This window comes from Salvia miltiorrhiza, chromosome 4 (genome assembly GCF_028751815.1).
Source record: "Salvia miltiorrhiza cultivar Shanhuang (shh) chromosome 4, IMPLAD_Smil_shh, whole genome shotgun sequence".
NCBI classification, from domain to species: Eukaryota; Viridiplantae; Streptophyta; class Magnoliopsida; order Lamiales; family Lamiaceae; genus Salvia; species Salvia miltiorrhiza.
In genome coordinates, this window is record NC_080390.1 from 34,608,492 (window position 1) to 34,629,826 (window position 21,335).

The 21,335-nt window shown below is 36.9% G+C and overlaps 1 protein-coding gene across 1 annotated transcript; it reads left to right on the forward strand.

Moving 5' to 3' along the window:
- The first annotated feature begins 3,498 nt into the window (after positions 1-3,498).
- On the forward strand, positions 3,499-5,948 carry LOC131023349 (uncharacterized). The gene is made up of 2 exons (XM_057952891.1): positions 3,499-5,537; positions 5,609-5,948. Exons 1-2 carry the CDS (start codon positions 3,499-3,501, stop codon positions 5,946-5,948), a joined length of 2,379 nt encoding a protein of 792 aa, XP_057808874.1.
- Positions 5,949-21,335: the final 15,387 nt, after the last annotated feature.

Here is a 21,335-nt window from a genome sequence, read left to right on the forward strand (position 1 = left end):
TGAGTTATGGATGATATACTTGCATAATAATTAGTCTCGACTTCTCTGATCTCTACTGTATCTCATCTATATGAAATCGGGTGGAAAATATTTTTGATTCGAGTCTCCTTTTCAGTGGTTTTTTAATTTCTCTTATGGTTTTATACCATCTTTAGAGAGGAGAAAGCTTCTTGGCTTCATTTTTTTTCTTACCATCTTTACAAATTACAAGGCATAGGTACTTTTAGTCCGATACTTATATTTATGTTCACTATTTTGCTTCCAATACCACTGTTTGCATGCTACTCTTTCTATCTTTTAAAGATTGTTTATACATACATACCACCCTCATTTTGGTTTTGATCTTGGCTAGTGAATAAAGTTGGGTTAATTGCTTGAAAAATGCTGAGTTTTCGTTAAATTTTGATTTTACATATAAACTTTAAAAGGTGGGGGTGGTAATTATTGAATTTTTATCATATTTTAATTTTGTATACAAATTTTAAAATGTAGCTTGATAATTAACGAATTATTAATTTATTTTGATTTTGCTATCAATCGAGATTTTCGTCAAATTTAATATTGACATGACTAGTTGAATAATTGACGTGGCATAATCGGCGAGAGAATAAAATGATGTATGTGACAACATATCCCAATCACTATTCAAATTTTTGCAAGATCACATAAATTTGGTCGGAATTTTGATTGGTAATAAAATTCGATTAAATCAATAGTTTGATAATTACGATACTATTTTTAAAATTTTGTATGCAAAATTAGAATTTGATGAAAGTTCAGTAATTATCATGCTACATTTTAAAGTTTTTAGGCTACTTTTTAAAGTAAAAATTAGAATTAAATGAAAGTTTAGTAATTATCACACTATCTATTCAAATTTAGATATGTAAAATTAGAATTTGATGAATGTTTTGTTTAGTATTTTAAGGCAATTAATCCAATAAACTTCACTACAATTTTTATTTTTTATTTTTATTTTTTTAAAAAATTGTGAACAAGTAGATGCAAAAATTGTGATGGTAAATTTAAATTTGTGATATTTGGTCAGACATTAATGACACTGACCAACACACGCACATAACTTCACGGCAGTTTTTATTCCCAAAGCCTTGTCGTTTTGTTGAAGCATTTCACGTTCTTCGTCGATTATCTGTGTTCGTATTAATGCAATTTCGGTCTTGATTAGTTCACAAGATTGAAACAAATAACAGAGAGATTCATAGGTGATTTTTCGATTGCTTTTTGCTTTAAAAAACATCTCCGCGGCCGTCTTACATCAAATTCAGATGTTTGTACTAAAAATAAAAGAAAATAAATAACTTTAGAATTTATAGGTGACTTTTTTATTGATAAATTAATAAGTGTTAATATATATAAGTAGCCTAAAATATAAAAACAATTTTAATCTGTGAATAGGCGAAAGTACCCACTTTTATAACTTGTCTTACAAAAGTACCCACCCAAGCCAAAGTCCAAAAAGTCAAAGCCGACATGCTTGGTTTTTTGGAAAAGCAGACCTGACATGCTTCGGTTTTTGTAAAATGTGATGAAGAGACAATAATTGCCCAACTCACGTCACTTTCACAATCTAATGTATACTGTATGTTTGAAAATTTATAAAAAAATTAGCTTACGTTTGCGTTATAAAAACATTAGTAAGAGGACTAAAAATTTCACTATTATGTATATTATGCAACAAAAAAATATTCAGAAACCAATGAAACAATTAGCCGCCGGAAATTCATAGCCGTGAACAGTAGCCGGCGGTCCAAAATATACACGGCTACTGGTCAGCGGCTATGAACTTCCGGCGGCTAATTACTCCATTTGTTTCTTAATATTTTTTTGTTGCATAATATACATAATAGTGAATTTTTGAGCCCTCTTAGTAATATTATATTATAACACGAATACCTTAATTTAGAGTTTTTATTTAAATTTTTAATTTTATTTTTTTTATATTACAAGAAGTATACATTGATGTCAAATATGAGAGATACTGAATCTGCAAAAAATTGGATTATAGTGGGGTAAAAATACTCACTTTATGCATGATTTGATTGAACACAAAATAATACAGTAAACACATAAAATAATAGGCTATTTTTGAAGAAAACACTTGAAACTCCTGAAATGTAAACAAACATATATTTGAGCTCTAACAAAACAATTAGCCGCCGGAAATTCATAGCCGTGAACAGTAGCCGGCGGTCCAAAATATACACGGCTACTGGTCAGCGGCTATGAACTTCCGGCGGCTAATTAATCCATTTGTTTCATAATATTTTTTTGTTGCATAATATACATAATAGTGAATTTTTGAGCCCTCTTAGTAATATTATATTATAACACGAATACCTTAATTTAGAGTTTTTATTTAAATTTTTAATTTTATTTTTTTTATATTACAAGAAGTATACATTGATGTCAAATATGAGAGATACTGAATCTGCAAAAAATTGGATTATAGTGGGGTAATAATACTCACTTTATGCATGATTTGATTGAACACAAAATAATACAGTAAACACATAAAATAATAGGCTATTTTTGAAGAAAACACTTGAAACTCATGAAATGTAACCAAAAAAATATTTGAGCTCTAAAAAAATAATTAGCCGCCAGAAATGCAAAGCCGGTCGTACTAGCCGTGTGAAATTTTTTACACACGGCTAGTGAATCCGGCTACGATTTTGTGGCGGCTAATATTTTTTTTGGGAGCAAAAAATCATTTTGAAGTAATACATATGGTTGTAAAATTTTTTACCTTGTTATGAATGTTTGAAAGTAACATATGTATCCCTTTTTGTGTATTTCTATTTATTTGTTAATGTTTTAGTCAAAAAAGTACATGTCCACATGAAATAAGAGATAAGGTGACTGCACAAATTTGGATTGTAATGAGGCTTTAATGCTCACTTTCTGCATGCATTTGATTGCACATTGACTAATAGATTGAAGTGTACTGAATGAATGAACAATACATTTCACGTGAATTTGTACAAAGGAATCTAATATTAGTCTATAATGGCTACATTTGTGAATGAGAAAACATAAATCCAAATACTTGTAGAAAGAGCATTCAGTTAAAAAATTGAGAAATTGAAACCCTCAAAGATTTGAGAAGTGGTTTGTGCGATAGTTGGTGCAATTGGTGTTCAAATTCTACTTGAAGAGGTGATTTTCTCATATATTGTTTGTGTAATTAATAGTTTGAATGTTTTATGTTATATTTATGAGAATTTTTAAAGTGTTTATGCATATTTTAATACTACATTTTATGTGTTTTTATAGATGGAATTCGTTAGATACATATATGTGAGATACAACGGACTCGTCGATGGTATACACTATGTTGGTGGGGCTACAGAGGTCCTTCCCCTCGTCAACGAAACTATTGAGAGCCTGATGTGCAGCGTCAACAATATTATGAGGACGCATTCGTTGAGCTCGAGCTACCAATTGTATTATTTGGCGACCAATCTATTTGGTAGGGAGATGAAATGTGGCTTGGCCACAGACGATGACGTGGAAGCCTTGTTGGCAACTGCCGACTATCCCATGGTGTACGTTGAGCACTACAACAGTCCGATTGTAGAAGAAGCCTACATCCCTACTTTTAATTTTGCTGAACCTTCGGGACACGTAGATGAAGCACAATGCAGTCAGTATGAGACGCCGTATTATCATCATACGTCGTTTCATGGTGTCCAGAGCTCGCCTCCACGACAATATTTTACATGGGATGGAAAACCGCTAGACGAATCTGCATGGAATCAAACCGAAAGGCTTAATGAAGTATGTGGGAGATTGAACGATGTGCGGACAGATGATGAACCTGAGCACGAAGCTGAAGGCTCGGTTGCATCAGGAGACGATGATGATTCTGATGACGAAGAATTTGACCCTGCGCTCGAGGTGGGCACTGCTTCTGATGCCTCTGAGGATTTATTAGACGACGATCTAATCGATTTCACGGAGACCGAGCGAGCAGGTTGGATCCGACAAAGTACAACACGTGACGGAGATCCGACAACCGAGACCGGTGATCTAACTAATTGGTTAGTTCCCTTGATTCCAGTGGACGCCTCGGCTTCGCTGGTTGCTCGCGAGAGTGACCCTTCTAGAGTTGATGATCTGCAGAAGAATTCTTTTTACAACAGCAAAGACGACCTGATCATTGCTGTTGGTTTGTGGAACATGAAGCGAGGCACTGAGACAAAAGTTGTCCGCTCAGATCCGGGACGAGTCTATTTCTCTTGCAAGCACTCTGACAACTGCAATTTCGATCTTCGTGCGTCTAGTCACGGCCGAGGGATGTGGAGAGTGCATAAGTTGAAAGAGCATTCATGCGAAGGGGACTTGCGCACAGCTAAAAAAATCAAGGCGCACTCGAAGGTGGTGGCAGCGTTTGTGGCAAACAGAATACGCGATGATGGAGAGGTCATTAAGCCGAAATCCATCATGGCTGAGTTAGTACGCGATTTCGGCATCAAAATCAAATATGATGTCGCGCTGCGTGCAAGAAATCTCGGGATGGATATGATATACGGTCGAGTTGATGATTCGTTCCTCCTGCTCCCAAGATATCTGTATGCCCTGAAGGAAGCGAATCCTGACACCTTATATGATTTGGAAGTAGATGTAGACTGCCGGTTCAAACATTTGTTTGTTGCTCTGTGGGCTTCCATCTCACCTTTCTACTTTCACCTTCGACCAGTGATTGTGGTTGACGGCACACACCTGAAGGGCAAAAATAGTGGCATTTTGTTTGTCGCCGTGACAAAAGACGGAAACGAGGCAGTTTTTCCCTTGGCGATCGGTGTCGGTCCGATCGAGAATGATGAGTCGTGGAAGTGGTTTATGTCACATCTGAGAGGTGCTTGCGGCGAGCCCGATAACTTACTTATTGTATCTGATGCGCATGTCTCCATCGCTAATGCTGTGAAGAGCGAGTTTCCAAATGCTACTCACGGTATTTGCTACTACCACTTGTTGAACAAGATGAAGGGTTACGGGCCAGGTGTTGCTGAGCTTTTCCGCCAAGCTGCATACGCCTACGAGCAATCAGATTACACGCGTGCAATGTCAGCCATGGCTGCTCTGAAGCCAAAGGCGTACGAGAAGTTGTTGCGCGTAGGCCCGGAGAAGTGGGCACGATCACAATGTCCTGTGTCCCGTTACAGTTTCCTTACATCCAATGCCGCCGAGAGTTTTAATGCACGTTTGCTGTGGGCCAGGCGTCTTCCAATCTGCTCGATGTTGGAGGCAGTCAGATTAGTTGTCGAGCAGTGGTTCAACGACAGGCTTGCGGCCGCACAAGAAAGCGATGAAAATCTGACTCCGGAGGCAAAACAGAAGCTCAGTGCAGAACTTGTAAAAAGTCGTCGTTACACAGCCAAGAGGACCACCGAGAGAAAATACAGGGTTCGTGCTAGTGGTCGCCATTATATGGTTGACCTTCAAAAGCAGAGCTGTGAATGCAACGAATTCAACGAGGACCAGATGCCGTGTTCTCATGCGATTGCAGCCATTACGTATGTCATTTCTATTCATGACCTCAATTACCATTATTAAATAACAAAAAGTATAATCGTTTGTTTTGCAGTGAGGCGAACGAGTCAGTGGAGGATTACGTGCACTCTTACTACTGGAACAGTTCACTAGTTGACACATACTCTGGCGACGTTAACCACTTGCCTCCCATAGAAAATTGGAATATTCTTTTCCAAATTGCATCTCAGCTTGTTTTACCAAATCTCTCTCGGCGACAAGCTGGTCGTCCAAAGGAAACTCGAGTTCGATCCGCAGGTGAAAGGCCGACTCAAAACACATCAACAACGGAGGCATCAACTAGTCGCAAGAAACGAGCACCCAAAACGTGTGATCTCTGTGGCGGGTCTGGTCACACACGTAGATCGTGCAAGGGTACAGCCACCGATGCGTAGTTTATTATATTATTCTAATTATTATGATATTATTTCAATTATTATGAATTACTAGGAACTAAAATGATTGAACAATTTATTGTAATTTGAATGTATTCGATAAACAATTATGAACAATTATTATGAACAATTAAGTTTGAGTTAAACAATTTATAATGAACTAGGAACTAAAATGATTGAAAAGCCGCCACAAAATGTGCCTAAAAACTGAGTAGCCGTGGGTAGTTACATTATAACGGCTAATCCACACGGCTACACTTTTGTGGCGGCTAATTGTTTTTTGTTGGTTTGTTTGACGTTGATAAAGATATTCAATTGTAATATTTGACAAATTCAAACAATAAATCAGACTTACTTAACAATGATCACCATTTACATGTCACTACAATTATGAGTTGGAATTATGAATGAGAATTTGGGAAAACGAACAACTTGTACTAATAAATTTAGAATATACCATTACAGAGCTTGAAATTATGTGATTATGCATTAAACATGTCATTTAAGTTTGAAAAACTAATTAGCCGCCACTAATTAGTTTTTAATGCTGTAGCCGTGGGTAATGAAGCTTGCCACGGCTACACTTTTGTGGCGGCTAATTAGTTTTTTCATCTTATCTTACAGTGTTATATGTATCACAAGTCATCATGACAGTAAATATAGATAAAATGATACTAGAATGTAATGTAAAAATGTTGGTAAACAAAATAGTCATAAGGATGAAAATACACTATCAAAGTGTATTGGGGGTCGTGCAGAACTCATAGATGGCACTGCCTATCTTGTGCCTATACTCCTGAACATGGTCATTGCCCCACGACAGGCTCGGCGAGTCTGCAATAAAACGCTCTACAGTCATGCACGCGAAAACACCAGAGCTCCATCGGTCAGTCTGTGTGAACTGCTCGGCAGGATCGGCATACTCGATCTGGAGCTGACGCCATTGGAGATTCTGATTCGGGTTCTCCACAATGCGTGTCTGCTCGAACCAAAGGGACACCTCAAGCACCCGGTAGAAAAGGCGGCCCAAAGGAGCAAGAGCGCGCAGCATGTCGTGGCGTTGCTGTGCCAGGATCCGATACAAGTTCGGATCAAAGACGCGGCATTTACCCGTGAGCATATCAATGCTACAGATAACGAAACGCTGAAGGACAAATACAGGAACAATGACCTGTACATGAAGAAATAATTGATCAACAATCATTATTGATCAACAGTCAAAGTTATTTATGATGTAGGTGTAATTGTGTACCGCAATGGCATCCATCCAATCTCCCTGACTCGATGAGGTACCCCTGCCATACACTGAATACATACGGTTGGCGTGCGGCTGCCACCCCAACACAGTCGCCTCAGAGTTTATAAAACACTGCTATGAAGGAGAGCTAAACATACGGCGCGCATTCTCCATGATCTCATTGTGTTCTCTATCCAAATAAGTCTGCAAAGAAGAAAAAAATTATTTCAAATAATATTTTATTATAAACGCAAAATATGTTAATGCTTACGAAGAATTCCGCATCCAATATGATATGCGTCCTGTGATCGATGTCCTGAAGCAGGTCTGTACCGGTCACCAGCCTATGCCTCAGCGTCATCATGTACGCATCTATATGCTGCACATACTTTAATGTTAATATTAAGTAAACAATAATACTACATGTAACAAGTGCATCAAAAATATTAGATACCTCGGGCTCGAGCTCTTTAGTCCTGTTCATGAGAGTCAGCCAAAACTGCCTCTTGATCGGGTGCCCACTCTCTGTCACCACCAACTTCCTGTAGTTCCCACCATGGAGACGCTCCGCCATACGAGTAAATTTCTGAATATACTCCTTGTCGACGGGTTTCGGCTCGTTGCTGTGAATGTATGGGGATCTTAGCGCAGCCGAAGGCTGCCGCTCACGGTAGCTTCGGCGCAGTTGCGCATCCTCTGGTGGTGGTGGACAAACACTGAGGGGAATGGCAGGTGTTGCCCCAGAAGCAGAAGCTCCCTATATTTACATTAAAACAACACAAGTTAAACATATAAACAGTCCATAAATGACACGTAATTTCAATTAGAAGTTAAATTTAAAACAAATACTGAGCTTTTACCCCACTAAACTGCTGCCATAAACGCTCCATCTCTTCCTGAGAATATCCAGCCTCGGCCAGAATTGGCAGCGAAGAAGGAGGCGGCTCGAATGGGTGTGCTGAGCTCGAGGGCTGCTCAGTGTACGAGTAGCGTGGCCCCAGATATGGGGTCAACTGTACGCCAGCCCCAAAAGTCGTGGGCACACCAAAACCAGTATGCGGGCCCGGTGGGGTTTGATAATCATCACTGGCGGAGTGACCCGCGTCCCTAGCTGGCGACTCGTGTGCAGGGGACCTCTGCTGCGATGGCGCATCCTCGTGCTCGGGCTCCGTCTCAGGCTCGGGCTCTCGTCGCCTGTCTGATTGAGGTCTTGGAGCAGGCATGGGCTGACGTACATCGGTGCTATGCGAGCATCGGGAACGCATACACCCAAAGGTCTCCTCGGCCCAATTCTTCAGCCTCGTGAATAGGCTCTCCTCCACACGCCTCGCCACCCGGCCCTCACTCTCGCGCACCATCTGCTCCATGCGCTGCCACTCCTGCTCGCTCAAACCAGAAGGCCCATGAGTAGCACTGCTCTCTCCTCCGTATCTGGGCCTCCTGTGACTCTGTGACCTCCGGCCGGAAGTCACGGGGCGATCGCCGCCGCCAGTCTGATCCCGCTGGCCACTGCTCGACAAGGACGAAACCACCTGTGGTCTTTGCCGCTTTCCCCGATCTTCGCGCCTCGAACTGCGACGTCGGGGTTCCATCTGAATAGATGCCTCAGAGCGGTCCCCACCACTCACATCCGGTCGAGGATTCCTCTGGCCGAAGACGCCCGGACCTGGAAACTGGACATCTCCTTCATTCGCGACCGATAGCCACCAATGCGTCCTCGCCTCCTGCTGTTCGGGCTGCAACTCATAAAGCCCGTTCTCCTACAATAAAAAATATATGTACATGATGATTAATACTCATAACATCAAATATAATTAACTAATAAACACTTAAATTATTACCGGTGACTCAAATAGGGGCTGCAAATCTTCATTGATTTTACTCAAGAAGGTCCACCTCTTGAATCTAGGTAATATCCCGGCATTATGTAGAGCGACGGCTCTGCCCAAGCCGGGAACAACCTCAAGACCCCAAGTATATAGAGCCCAAGAAGGCCCATAGAAGTGGTACTTCCATTCTTTGGACATCTTCATAAGTCTGAAGTTCAAGCGATTATATGCCGCTGCACCCCAAGGAAATGTGGAGAACTCCGACAAGTCCTCCACCAAAGCCCACGTCCAGATCTCCACGGGTCGTGGCAAATCCACGCCCAAAACAAATGCGTGTAGCACCAACAGGTGGGCCACACGCAGTGCTACCGAGCCGTCGGGGTCGACAATCTCCGTCCACTGATCAAAAAAAATGTTTGCCAACTCCTGAACTGACAAGCGCTGCCCGCCACAAACTCGTGTGTAGGCTACATTGTTTTTCAAATTGTGGGAGGCTAATGGATCGAAACGATGTGGCCCAAATGGCAATCCGGTCACAAGAGCGAAAGCGGCGTGATCAAGGCAAACCTTCTTGCCGTTGATGTAGAACCACATCACATCGTCACTATCTAGCAGATGACGAGAGACAATATGGTGCAATGCCATGTTGCACCTGTTGCCCGGATCCCAATCCAACAAATGTCCAAAGCAACCCTGCCTGAACGTATTCTCCAGTGCGTCGCCCCCAATTTCCCTCAGTCGCTCGGGTACCCGGGACAAATAACTGGTCTTGTAGTAAGAACTGATCTGCGTCCCGGGGCGATTTATTGTTTTGGGCCTCCGATAACCGATCTATTCAATACCAAAAATATATCAATTAAAAAGCCAAAATATAATTAATTAAGAAAAATAACACAAAATTTAATAATAACATAAGTAATTCAACCAAATAGAATTATTATTATTATTAATAATTCACGAAAATAATTATGTACATGTAGAGGATCTTCTCGTTAGTTTCAATTTATGCACTACCCAATTCAATTCTTTGGTTGTGTATTTTATTTAAATTATTGAAATGATTTTAAAATTAAACTAAATCAATTTATATACAAAGTAATTCACAAATAACATAACTAATTCAACCAAAATGACTACAACAAAATAACATAAGTAATTCACGAAAATAATTAATTATTTTCGTCCCAACAAAATAATTAAACATAATGACTACAACCAAAATGAATATACAACCAATAATTAATTATTTTCGTCCCAACATAAGTAAATTCCATCCCAATAATTAAACAAAATGACTACAACAAAATAACTACAACCAAAATGACTACAACAAAATAACTACCCAATTCACGAACACAAGTAATTCGAATTAAACAATTTCACCAAAATAATTCACGAACCCAATTCACGAATTTAAAATCAACGAAATAGGATACTTACTTGATTTGAAGAAGAAGTCATGGTGTATGCCTTCTGTCACGACCGGTCCTAATTAAGGATAATTAAGCCGGGGAAACCGTGACTAATGGAGGGAGATTAGAAGCGGGGTAGAAAGGGGAATAATCAAACAAGAAAGGATCACATTTCATCATTTAACAAAAGGAATATTTATAATATAACAGAAGTTTAGTCGTATAGACTCAAATAACTAGTAAGTTCAGATATCTCTGACTTAGCCAAATAAACATAAAACTTCTGAGTACGCAGCGGAATAAGGTTCTGATTACATGTAACCCTAGAGTTCATTAATACATAATAAGACAAAAGAATCCTGCTCGTCACTTCATCACCATCGGCAGCTGCTCAACCTGCACATTTAGAAATATATGCAGGGCTGAGTACAAAAGTACTCAGTGGGCACATATGCCTACTATGAAATATAACATGCTTCGTAAAGTTGTAAATTGTCATGCCATCATAAACAGTACAGCAAGGGAGTTTTTCGCTAAAAAGGCCCAAGCTTACTAAATTCATTTGTGATTCTTAAAGTTCGTCTGCAGACTAAGTTCTCTTGTAATCTATCATATCTGGAACTGTGTGCCGGAGAGGTGGCCACCTCTCACGGACACTTGACCGGCCAACCCGCTAGATGACTCACGGTCACTGGTGTACACTAGCCCTGGCAGGATAGCTATCAACTGCTCAGGACCCGAATTCGATTTCATAATAACTGGCAAAGCCACATCAGATAGATATCATACCAAACATTGAAACATTTATGGCAAGACAACAGTTGAAATAATTTTCAGTTCAAAGATTTTGCAGTGAAATAACTGTTCAAACATAACATTAAACTCATTTGATATATATGAAAGTAACCCACCTGATAGCAAAGCTTTGCTACAGATTAGTGACTCCTTGACGAGCTCTTATTCTTGCGCTCGACCTTTAATCCGAGAAAATAACGTAAGACTTTAAATCGAGGGAAAATTCTCAATTAAATGAGAATGCGTAATTAAACTATGCATGAATCTCGTATGCATGAACTATTATTCTGAGATAATAATCAGGGAATTTCTATTGTTAATCCAGGCTATCGGATTTAAACAAAAGCTAAGTCTCGTCTCATGAAGCCGGATAATTAACAAAAATTAATCCGTTCTCTTAGGGTGTTCTAATCCGTCAATTAAATAAACCCCATTCCTCGTAGTCAATAGAAAATAAATAAATACTTCAACTTATTCGCTTTATAATCTCATAATTAATCGGGCTTAATAAATAGGAACAAGTAATGTTATAAGATTAAATAATTAAAAGGCTCAACATAAGGCAGCCTAATAATTAATTAAGTAGAAGTGGGCTTGAATAATTAACATGAGAGGCCCAATTGAAATAATTCATCAACTCAAGTAATTAAATAAATCTTGGCCCAAATAAATAAATAATTTGATTAGCTGGGCTCAATTAAATAAATCTAACGAGGCCCAACGAAGATAATATAACAGCCCAAATAAAATAGATGGCCTTCAATTTAAATAAATTCGGCCCAATGAAATAATGTAATAAAAGCCCATCTGAGTAAAATAAATAAATTCAGAGGCCCAATCAGTAATTAAAATCGGCCCATATAAATAAATTCAGAAGCCCAATTCATAATTTAAAATCGGCCCAAAATTAATAAATAATCCAGCCCAACTCAAGCCCACTGGAAATAAATAACAAAGCCCAATAAAATAATAACTAGAAGGCCCAAATCAATTAAATAACAAGCCCATTAAGCAAAGCCCAATTTTCATAAATAAGGAAAGAAGCCCAAATTCTTCTCCCCCAAACATCTCGGTTCTCTCTCTCTCTCATAATACACTTTCGCCTTTCTCTTTCTGAAGGAGCCGCTGCCCCCTTCTCCTCAAACTCGACGAGCGATCTTCTTTTTCTTCTCCGGCTGAAATCTGACCGGCTTCGCTTCTCCGGCTGTTTAGCCGTTGTCTGCCGACGCGTCGAATCCCGGCGTCGTCCTCCTTCTCCCTTTCTCACGCAAAACCCAGCCGAGTCCTACTCTAGAAATCGTCGCCGCCGTCTGGAGCTGCTACTGCTTAGCCTGGAGTCGCGGCCTGGAGTTGCTGCTGCTCGTTCGGTGGTCAGCGGCTCGTTGGAGGAGCGCCGCCTCCTGGAGCCATCGCCGCTGTCCGGAGCTGCTGCTACTGGAATCTTCGGCGACGTTGTCGCCTCAAACTGGCGTTGCTCCGATTTCTGGAGTCGGTCAGCCTCTTCCCCTCTAGCTTGTTAACGCCGTAGCTGTCGCCTTCAAATCTCGCTAGCACCTTGCCGCCGCCGCCGGGTTCTAGAATCGGCGAGGTCTCCGTGCTCCCCTCCCTGTGTTCGTCCGGCAGGTAGCAATCCAGAGGCTACCACCGCCAAGGGGCAGTCGCCCTTCTCTTTCTCCGGCCGGCGTCGTGGTTACTCTGATGCAGGCTGGACAACGAGAGTTCGCCGCCTTCTCACTCCGTTCCGGCAGTTGGGGCTCGGCAGTTGCTTGGGCAGTTGGCCCATTTTTCCCAAAGCTAAGTAACTCATCTCCATTCGAATAAAAGTCCTAGTTTTTGTGGTCGTGAGTTCTCGTAAATGCTATTCTGGAGTGCAGTGAAAGTGAAGCATATAATTCCTTCTTTGCTAAGAAGTTAAGAAATCTCATTGTGTTTATAAAGTATAGTGAAGTATGCCTACAATTCGTTCCATCTCCTTAAGCACTTCATAGATGATCGATTATGCTATGATATGATGACAGTATATGTGGCTTGAATGAGTTGAGAAAATGAACTGAAACAGTAGTATATACCTAGAAAATGATTAGAGGTTTGTTGTTGTTGCTGCTGAGTTAAATAAGCTGATTGGATCTTGTTGAAGTTTGGCAAAATTTGAACTGCTCTATCTCTCCCTCTTTCAAGTGTTAACTGGTATCAAATGATTGAATCTGAAAATGGTAGTATTTGTTGTTGTTTAATGAATACAGGTAAAATCATGGAAGAAGATGGAGAGTTTAAGCCAAAGCTTACCTTGAAGTTGGTAGGACACTGGATGAGGATTTCTCCTCCTCCAAAGGCTTCCAAGTGCAGAATGAGGAGGATAGTGAATTGGAGGCTGATTAGCATTGATTTACGTTGCATAATTGAGTGTAGTGGTGGGGATAGTTGGTGGAGTGGAAAGCAAAGTGTAGTGGTGGTAGAAATGGGGAGCAAAGGTTGGTGGAAAGAAAAAAAAGAAAAAAAAATGTAGAGAAGGATTAATGATGTATTATCTAAGTCTCGGTGATTCTGTAACTGTAGTAAAATACTGGCTTCGATTCTGCTTGATACTGTATATTTACATAAATCTCGTATTTCGTCATGTGATTTCTTGCTAAAATCGATAAGTTATAAAATGAATCTAAATTAAATCCGTAGATTTAATTCGTTTGTTGTTCTAATATTTAAATTAAATCCGCAGATTTAATTAACTCACGAGTCGAAAATAATCCACGACTTAAGTGAAAAAAAAATCTAGTTCCATCTCGTTAAATAAATAACGTGACTTTGCTAAGTCAGATATAACTCTGAAATAATATCATTGACTGTTTTAACAATATAAATTCAGGATCATCAGCTGAATTCATATCAGGATAATAACTGGTTTCATTCACTGATGAACAATAATAAACACGCATTACTGGATTTAAAAATATATAAAAGAGCGGGTCACTACACCTTCGGACGTTGAAAAAATCGTGAATGCTCTCCTTCAAGTTCAAAAAAAATGATTCTCATTCAAACATGGACAAACAAGAAAAAAAAAAAAAATCATTCCAATTTACCTTCGGTTTGGAATTTATGCTCTCCTCTTTCTCAAAAATTTACCCGATGCTCTTTCTCCTCTCTCTCTCTTTCTCGGCTGCCTCTCTCTCTCACTCTCTCTCAAAAAATAAACTGATGCCGTGAATTCAAAATGGAATGCGGCTAGGTTAAAAGTTCTAATTCTTATACATGTAAATGGGTTTCTTGGTCAAACAAGCCTTAAATTGCCTTGTGAATTTGAGATACAGCCGTGTATATCCCCCCAATAAAGCTTCCGCGAGTCTCGCCTATCTGTATAGCCGTATGAATTGTCCAATCACCCTTTAAGCTTATAATTAAAAAAAAAATAGGTTTTCGTGTATAAATAGAAGAAATAGTAGTAAATTAAGGGTAAAAAATACGAATATTATATAAAATGATATGAAAAATTATTTTAAAGACATTTAATAACTTACCCGCCACAAACGTGTAGCCGTCCGCTATAGCCGTGAGTAGTTTCTTACCCACGGCTACGGCAGCCGGCTACATATTTCTGGCGGGTACTTGGTGTTATGGTGTATTATGTTTCATTGATTCATAATATATGATTTTTTAATTTTTTTATCCATCATTTGCTATTATTTTATGTGTTACAATATTAATTCATATTCCAATCAAATAAACTAAATAAATTTAGACTTATTGAGTTTATTTTGTCAATCTCCTTCTCGTGAATTTACTGCAAAGAAGAAATAGACCCTATAAAGCTGCATTGTAGCCGTATGAATTGTCCAATCACCCTTTAAGCTTATAATTAAAAAAAAATTTAAGTTTTCGTGTATAAATAGAAGAAATAGTAGTAAATTAAGGGTAAAAAATACGAACATTATATAAAATGATATGAAAAATTATTTTAAAGACATTTAATAACTTACCCGCCAGTACTTAGTAGCCGTCCGCTGTAGCCGTGAGTAGTTTCTTACCCACGGCTACGGCAGCCGGCTACATATTTCTGGCGGGTACTGGGTTGTAAGGTGTATTATGATTCATTGATTCATAATATATGATTTTGTAATTTTTTTATCGACTATTTGCTATTATTTTATGTGTTACAATATTAATTCATATTCAATTATATAAATTTAGACTTATTGAGTTTATTTTGTCAATCTCCTTCTCGTGAATTTACTGCAAAGAGATTGCCCCCTATAAAGCTGCATTATACCCGTGAATTGTCCAATCACCCTTTAAGTTTATAATAATAATAAAAATTAGGTCTGTTTAAAAATTTTAAATCAAGAGTATTATGAAACTAGAATTTTTTTTAAAGCTAATTAAGTATTTACCCGCCTGTTAATCCTAGCCGGTCACAGTAGCCGCTGGGATCCATTTCCAGCCGGGTACGTCTAACGGCTACGATTAACAGGCGGGTAATTGTTGTATTAGCTTCAAAAAAAAACTTGTTTCATAATACGCTTCATTTAATTTTTTTTCAACTTTCTTATACATGTTTAATAACATGAAAACCTGTCTTTATTTTTTCGAACTTAAGGCATTTAGGGTTACAAATAATGACGTAAGTTAGCAAATAATGCCATTTCCTCAGATTTAGAGTCATATTTAACTACCTCTCTTACACATTTTCTTACACAAGTGTACTTGTGTAAGAAAAGTGTAAGAACTTTTACGGAAAACGATGCAAACCTATCACCATCAATTGCAAAGTGGGTAGTTTTATAAGACATCTTATATGGGTGGGTAATTTTGTAAGATAACTAACCAAAGTGGGTACTTTAAATTCCGTCCCTTTAAAAAAAGCCACAACTATAAAACTATAGTAAAAGTAGCCATTTTGTAGTGAAAAGACAAGTATATCCTCAGTGGGGCCCACAAATCCCTCTCTCTCTCCTCTCCTCTCTCTCTCTCTCGATTTTTTCTTGCTTTCAAATTTATTTTGTTCCTCTATCTCTCACTCTCGCTCAGCTCTCTCTCGCTCAAACTCTCTCCATCGCCAAGCTCCAGCCGCCGCCGCCAACTTCCACCGCTGCTGTCGAACTCGCCGATCACCATCAGCCGCCTCTAGCACAACAGCAGCTCCTTCAAGACAGCAGCAGCCAAGCTGGGAGTCGTAGCAGCTGCTGTCAGCAGAACACGAGAGCAGTAGCCGCGCCGCCCCCGTCGCGACGCCGCCTCGCCTATTTGCGCCATCACCGTGGAACACCACCACCCCTCCCTCCTTTTCCAGCTCCCTCTCCGATCATATCTTAACAGCAACCGTTAAAGCAGGATAGCAGCTGTTCTGCTTAATCACGTCGCCACTCCAAACTCGCCAATAGAGCCCCTCCGGCCACCGTCGTCGCCGCCATCCTCGCACAATCAGCCGAGAAATCCGTGGAACAGAAAGGGAAACGCTCAGAAAAGCCCTCTGTTCTCTCGCTGAAATTAGAACAGAAGCACGAGTGGGCCCTCTTTGCCGGTTTATTTCGTCGCCGACCGGCCACGAGGCTGCAAACCGAGAACGCGTAACCCTTCAGCTATCTACAGGCTACCACCACCAACAATCGAAATGCTCAAACACTCTCTAAGTTTTCAATAACGATTTCTTAAACAAAATTTGGTTAAAACGGTTTAATTGAGTAAACATTTAATTCATTGATTTTATTTTTAATATTTAATTATTAATATTAATAATAATTCATTTAAATTGATTTAATCAAAGTTTTATAATTATTTTTGAAAACTTCTTTCATAATAAAATCCATTTCTTAATCAAACATATCGATATATATATATTAAAGAAACTTGTTTTATTATTAATTTGGTGTAGAATAAAATCATGTTTTATTTGAAGGTATATACGTAAGTATATGTATATGTATACATATATATATAGATTGATGGTTATGTGAAATAGAATAATAGATAATGAATATAGAATGAGATTTCCTACATCCTTTAATAAACGAGGAGTGTCTTGATGAGAGAAGAATGATTTGTATAAAGAAATTGTTTAAGATATGGATAAGATGAGATGGGATACGATTGTCACAAGACAAGTCTATCCTATTCGGAGTTTAATGTCTCATGGATTGATAGAATAAGACGTGTGTTAAGCAGGAGAAACACGATTAAATTGTGAATGGATGGATTGTTAGAGCTTTTGTTGGTTGTAGGATGAAATTGTGCTTAAATTATGTAATCGTGTACTATTTGTGTACTGAAGAATCAGGTTTTGTGTACGATTTCGTGCACTTGATAACTATGGATGATGTCAGGTTTCGTGTACGTCTTTGTGTTCTAATTTATAGATTTCGTGTACTATTCGTGTACTGGAGAAATAGTTTTGTGTATGACTTCGTGTACTTGATATTAATAAATAATAACAGCTTTCGTGTACTGTTTCGTGTTTATGTTTTTAGGTTTCGTGTACTGTTTCGTGTATCTATTTACAGGTATTGTGTACTATTTTGTGCACTTGGGATAACCAGGTTTCGTGTACTATGTCGTGTATTGAAGAACATGTTCAAGTGTGCACGAGATATTGTACACGACTATGATCTTTTGAACACGGCACTAGACACGAAATCAAATAACATACTTTTAAATGATTTGGCATCGATATGGATGTTAAGATTTTCATTTTCATTGAGAATTATGCTTCAAATCTCAAAATAAACTTACTTAACACGATTTTTATTGAATTCTCTATTAAATTAGTAAAACTTAAAACTTACAACTTTGTAAGAGAATGAACATAAATATTAATGAAGTAACTTAAGATTTATACGAATAATAAGTTATATTATTGTTTTAAAGACATTCTTAGTAAAAATTATGAAAAATACTCAATTGGCTCATTGCACCAATTTATAATGATCGATCAATTCAAAAATCGATCTAAAATCAAGCATCTTATACGGTGCACGAGATTATGGTACACGAATCATTCGTGCAGTGCAGTGGTTCGTGCAGTGATTCGTGTACCCTAAGGATTCGTGTACCCTAATCTCGTGCACCGTATAGGATGACTGATTTTAGATCGATTTTTGAATTGATCGATCATTATAAATTGATGCATTGAGCCAATTGAGTAGTTTTCATAATCTTTACTAAGAATGTCTTTAAAACAACAATATGACTTACTATTAGTATAAATCTTAAGTTACTTCATTAATAGTTACGTACATTCTCTAACAAAGTTGTAAGTTTTAAGTTTCACTAAATTAATAGAGAATTCAATAAAATCGTGTTAAGTAAGTTTATTTTGAGATTTGAAGCATAATTCTCAATGAAAATGTTAACATCCATATCGATGCCAAATCATTTAAAAGTATGTTGGAGTATTTGATTTCGTGTCTAGTGTTGTGTTCAAAAGATTATAGTCGTGTACAATATCTCGTGCACACTTGAACATGTTATTCAATACACGACATAGTACACGAAACCTGGTTATCCCAAGTGCACAAAATAGTACACAATACCTGTAAACAGATACACGAAACCTATAAACATAAACACGAAACAGTACACGAAAGCTGTTATTACTCCAATACCTGTTAATATCAAGTACACAAAGTCATACACAAAACCTATTTCTTCAGTATACGAATAGTACACGAAATCTATAAATCAGATTTAGTAACTGTTCAAAAGGACCAACTAAAAACTTCTCTAAAACCTCTGCCCCAAATGAGTACAAGTACGTTGCCACCTCTTCCAAGACTTCATGACGGACGTAAAGATTAATCCGTCCTTGATAGGTTTGCATGCACGACCGCATCCATTCATAACGAGGCTGCAAATATAAAACATGAAGCTATTTAATTCAGATAAAAACATTAACATTACACTTTATAGATTATAAATCAATTTTGTTGAAAACAATCTTCATAGAAAAATTGTAAAACCAACAATCGATCATTTTAGAAAAAATCTTCATTGATTTTAGATCGATTTTTGAATTAATAATTGATCATTATAAATTTTTAGGAGAATTAGAATCTCTAAATTAGTGGAAACAAATTTAGGATTATTTTTAGGAGAATTAAAATCTCTAAATTCGTGGAAACAAATCTAGGATTATTTTAGAAGAATCTCTAAATTAGTGGAAACAAATATAGGATTATTTAAAGATAATCTCTAAATTAGTGGAGACAAAACTAGGATGATTTTTGGAGAATCTCTAAATTAGTGAAAACAACATAATTGTCGAACAAAAAATAAAAAAAAATTATTAAAAAAAAACATAATTTTCGAATATAAATAAACAAAATTTCAGAAAAAAAAAATATTATTTCCGAAACAATAAAAAAATAATATATGAAAACAAAGCTATGATTATTTTTAAAAGAATCCCTAAATATGTGGAAACAAATAAATAAAACATAAATTTTGAAAAAGAAATAATTTAATCTTCAAAAAAAATATTAATTTCGAAAAAAATAATAGCAGGAAATAAATCTAGAATTATTTTAACAAGAAACACAAAATTATTGGTAACAAATCAATAATAATATTTTGAAACAAATAAATAAAAAATATCAGGAATAAAAAATCATATAGACATCGAAATATATGATTTATATAATTTTAGGAAATAAAAAACCGAAAAATAAGGCAACAAAAAAATGATAAATAAGGAAACAGAAAAAACTTAAATATTAAAACATAATTGTCGAAAAAGAAAATTAATCTTCAAAAAAAATATTAATTTCAAAAAAACAATTTAATTCCGAAAAATAAATGATAATATTTTGAAACAAATAAATAACAAAAATCAGAAATCAAAAATAATATAAAATTCGAATTATTATAAGATTTATAAGAATAATTTTCGAAAACAAAAAATAGAAAATTAAAGCAGCCAAAAAACGGAAATAAAGGAAACAAAAAAAAGTCAACTATTGATAAAGAAGATAAACGAAAATTAAGCCTAATCTAAGGGAAGTAATTAATGGAGGATAATTATGTAAAACACCAAAATCATAAAAGTAGCCATTTTTTATTTATTTAATATATTATAGTTATATTATTTGTGGTCCCCATTGAGGATATGCTTGTCTTTTTACTACAAAATGGCTACTTAGTTTTATACTTGTGGCTCTATTGAATATATTATTTATTTTATAGGCTAAATATAAATTTCCCCCAATTAATAATTATACAATTAAATTTAAAGATTGGGTCAAATATACAATTAATTTTTTAGTACATTAACCACTGTACCTGTAGGCTCATTGGTGAATTAGATCAAAAGGGGAATTTGGCATTACCCAACGGTAGGGAAGGGAATTTAGATTAATTATGATTCCTTGCAATATATTTTTAATGTTAGTTCTAACTTTTTAATTGCGAATTTATCATGAAAATATGAGGAAATTTTATCACACACATATATATTTTTTAATCTCATATACTTTAGAGTGAAATTATGAAAAATTATTAGTATTACATTAATACTCTGTGATATTAGTTTCAAAAAAAAAAAATACTCTGTGATAATATTATCATGAATTAGATGCTCCCAAAAAAAATTCAATACTTTTCGGGAAAAAAGTATTTTCCTAACATCTAAAAGAGTAAAAACAAAAGTGAAAATATACAGTACAAGAACACTAAAAAGTAAAAACTGAGTGGAAGTCGTGCTATCGTGAATGGTAAAATTAATTTCCAGTTCATCATTGAATTTTGGAATGTTTATTGGCTTGCTTTATTTTGTTTCCATGAATTATTTAGCTTTTGTTTGAATGGTAGTGGAAGATTCATTGTATTGTTGGGCCGATTCAAGGCTGATATATTTACTTTTTTGCGTATATATGATCATTTAATTTGTGAGTAATCTAGTATTGGTTTGAGCTCAGTTCATTCATATAAGTCCTTGGCATGAGAATGGGGCAGCAAAACATCTCTCAAATATAAAGTTTTTTAATAATTGGCTATTTCATGGAATCATGTATTGTTTTGTTGATAGATCACTGAAATTGGTGGGGTGGAATTGTTTCATTTGATCCCAATTGCCTATCGAGGTGAAGATATATATATTCTTTTGTTGAGTCATCATTGCATTGTTCATAAA

Bases quoted from the DNA above. Each gene is read 5' to 3' on its own strand.
- LOC131023349 (XM_057952891.1), top strand. From the start codon at position 3,499: ATGAAATGTGGCTTGGCCACAGACGATGACGTGGAAGCCTTGTTGGCA. The intron at 5,538-5,608 runs GTATGTCATTTC...TTTGTTTTGCAG, and splicing joins CATGCGATTGCAGCCATTAC to TGAGGCGAACGAGTCAGTGG.